The sequence below is a fragment of the Zingiber officinale genome, chromosome 4B, assembly GCF_018446385.1.
Source record: "Zingiber officinale cultivar Zhangliang chromosome 4B, Zo_v1.1, whole genome shotgun sequence".
In the NCBI taxonomy this organism is placed as follows: Eukaryota; Viridiplantae; Streptophyta; class Magnoliopsida; order Zingiberales; family Zingiberaceae; genus Zingiber; species Zingiber officinale.
The window spans coordinates 109,647,901-109,649,865 of NC_055993.1; the positions used below are offsets into that span (position 1 = coordinate 109,647,901).

Below are 1,965 nucleotides of genomic sequence, written 5' to 3' on the forward strand. Positions count from 1 at the left end.
GATAACTAAAACATAAAAAAAAATATATATTTAGACTTATTAAATTTCGATCCTAAAATCTCATATAGTAATATTTCGTGTCTCACTGAATTGTTTAAATGAACATTACGCTGATTTGATGATTTTATATTTAACTTTAATTGAAAATATCCTGAAATTAGTATGTAAGGTAAGGTTGCCCATCGCCATGTGAACTGTCATCCAATTCCAATCTCCCTAATTTTATTTAGTTTAAAATAAATTTAACATAAATTAGCATTTCCCCAATCTACCTTCACGCGCTGCAACCTTGACCAGTTGCGCAGATCGCCGGTTAGAATCAAGGAATAGGAACTCAGAGTCAGAGGCAAAGCGCATATCGATGGCCATGGGAGTGCCCTCGTCGTCGTCATCGGCGGCGGCGGCGGCGGCCACGGCCATTACTGCCATATCACTCGCCCTCACCTTCCCATGGCTCTTCGCGACCTCCAACGCCGACTCCCCGCCTGCCCGGCCCTACGCTAATCACACCGTCGTCTGGTTCTTCGACGCCGCTTCCAACTCCTCCGCCGTCAATTACTCTACATGGGCTTCCAGCCAAAATTTCTTCCTCGGCGATTTCCTCAGTACCAAAAATTTCCATTTTTTTTATTAACTCTTTCCAAAATCATTTCCCCCTTTGTTCACCGACCAAAGCTCCCATCTTGATGCAGTCTTCGACACGGATTCGAACAATACTGTGATCCAGACCTTCAACGCCACCACCTACGCCCTCTGCGACTTCTCCGACGATAACGGAAACGACACGACCTTCTATTACGACGGGAGCGGCGAGCCGACGGTGAACATGACGGTGGCGGTGCCTTTGACGGAGGAGGGCACGAACTACTTCTTCTCTGCGGCGGACGGGGGAGTCGAGTGCCTGCAAGGAATGCGGTTCGAGATAACGGTGTCGCATGGCCGGGGGCTCCCTCCCTCGCTGAACCAGCCTCCGCCGCCGCCGTACTTCGACTTGGCCCCTCCGCCGCCGCCGGATATAGCAGTGACCCCCACCACAGGCGGAGGGGGGAAGGCCGGGGGGCAGGCCCCACTAGCACATGCGCTGTTGCTGGTTTTGTTTGGCGGTTTTGTTTTCTAGGTCACACAGGATTGTTTGACTTTTGTACCTTGTTGGCATTCCGCGTTCTTGAATAATCGCAGCTGCCTCACTCTTTCACGTGCCGCTTTTATTGAAATTGAGTAGGTCAGTGCCATTGTGAGTTTTAAATTTTAATATTATTTATAATTATTTTTTAAAAAAACGTCATTTTTATTTTAGATTAATTTAAGGATCCCTATTTTATGAGCCTCAATTTTATATTTTAATATTATTTAAAATTAATTTTAAAAACATTCATTTTTAATTTAAAATTAATTTATAAGAAAATATATTTTAAATTTTAGATTATTTTAATTTTATTCATTATTGATTTTATATATAGAGAGAGATTTGATATGCTGAGCGACACTTTGTGCGTGATCGTGAGTGAAATCCGACGTGGACTATCTTACGCGACCAAAACCTAATTTTTTAATCTCTCTCATCTGCATGCAACAATTTTTCTCTCTCATCTGCATGCAACAACTATAAAAAATTTTATTTATGCCAAATCGTTGTTGTTTTGACTTTTAACAACGGTTAACAAAAATTGTTGTCTTTTAGCAGTTTTTTTTCCTACGACAACGGTTTTTAAAAATCGTTATCTATTTATGTTTTTTTGGGGCTACGACAACGGTTTTTAAAGGCTACGACAACAATTTTTGAAAACTGTTGTCTATGTGCGCTTTCTTGGAGTTACGACAACGATTTTTGAAAATCGTTGTCTATTAAGTGATGTTGAAAACCGGTGTTTTTTTTCCTTCGCCGTTTTTTCCCCTTCGCCATTTTTACCGCCGCTTTTTTTCTTTCCCTCTCCCCGAAAATTTTTTGCCGCTGCATTCCCCCCT

At 42.2% G+C, this 1,965-nt stretch overlaps 1 protein-coding gene across 1 annotated transcript; it reads left to right on the forward strand.

The window, feature by feature from the left end:
• The first annotated feature begins 253 nt into the window (after positions 1-253).
• On the forward strand, positions 254-1,195 carry LOC121977834. Its single transcript, XM_042530257.1, has 2 exons — positions 254-605; positions 693-1,195. The coding sequence occupies exons 1-2, from the start codon at positions 362-364 to the stop codon at positions 1,115-1,117; spliced, it is 669 nt and encodes a 222-aa protein (XP_042386191.1). The 5' UTR covers positions 254-361; the 3' UTR covers positions 1,118-1,195.
• Positions 1,196-1,965: the final 770 nt, after the last annotated feature.

What these genes read in the sequence shown, in the direction of transcription:
- LOC121977834 (XM_042530257.1), top strand. Translation starts at nt 362, where the DNA reads ATGGCCATGGGAGTGCCCTCGTCGTCGTCATCGGCGGCGGCGGCGGCG. An exon ending in CTTCCTCGGCGATTTCCTCA is followed by an intron (nt 606 to 692) that starts GTACCAAAAATT and finishes ATCTTGATGCAG; the next exon opens with TCTTCGACACGGATTCGAAC.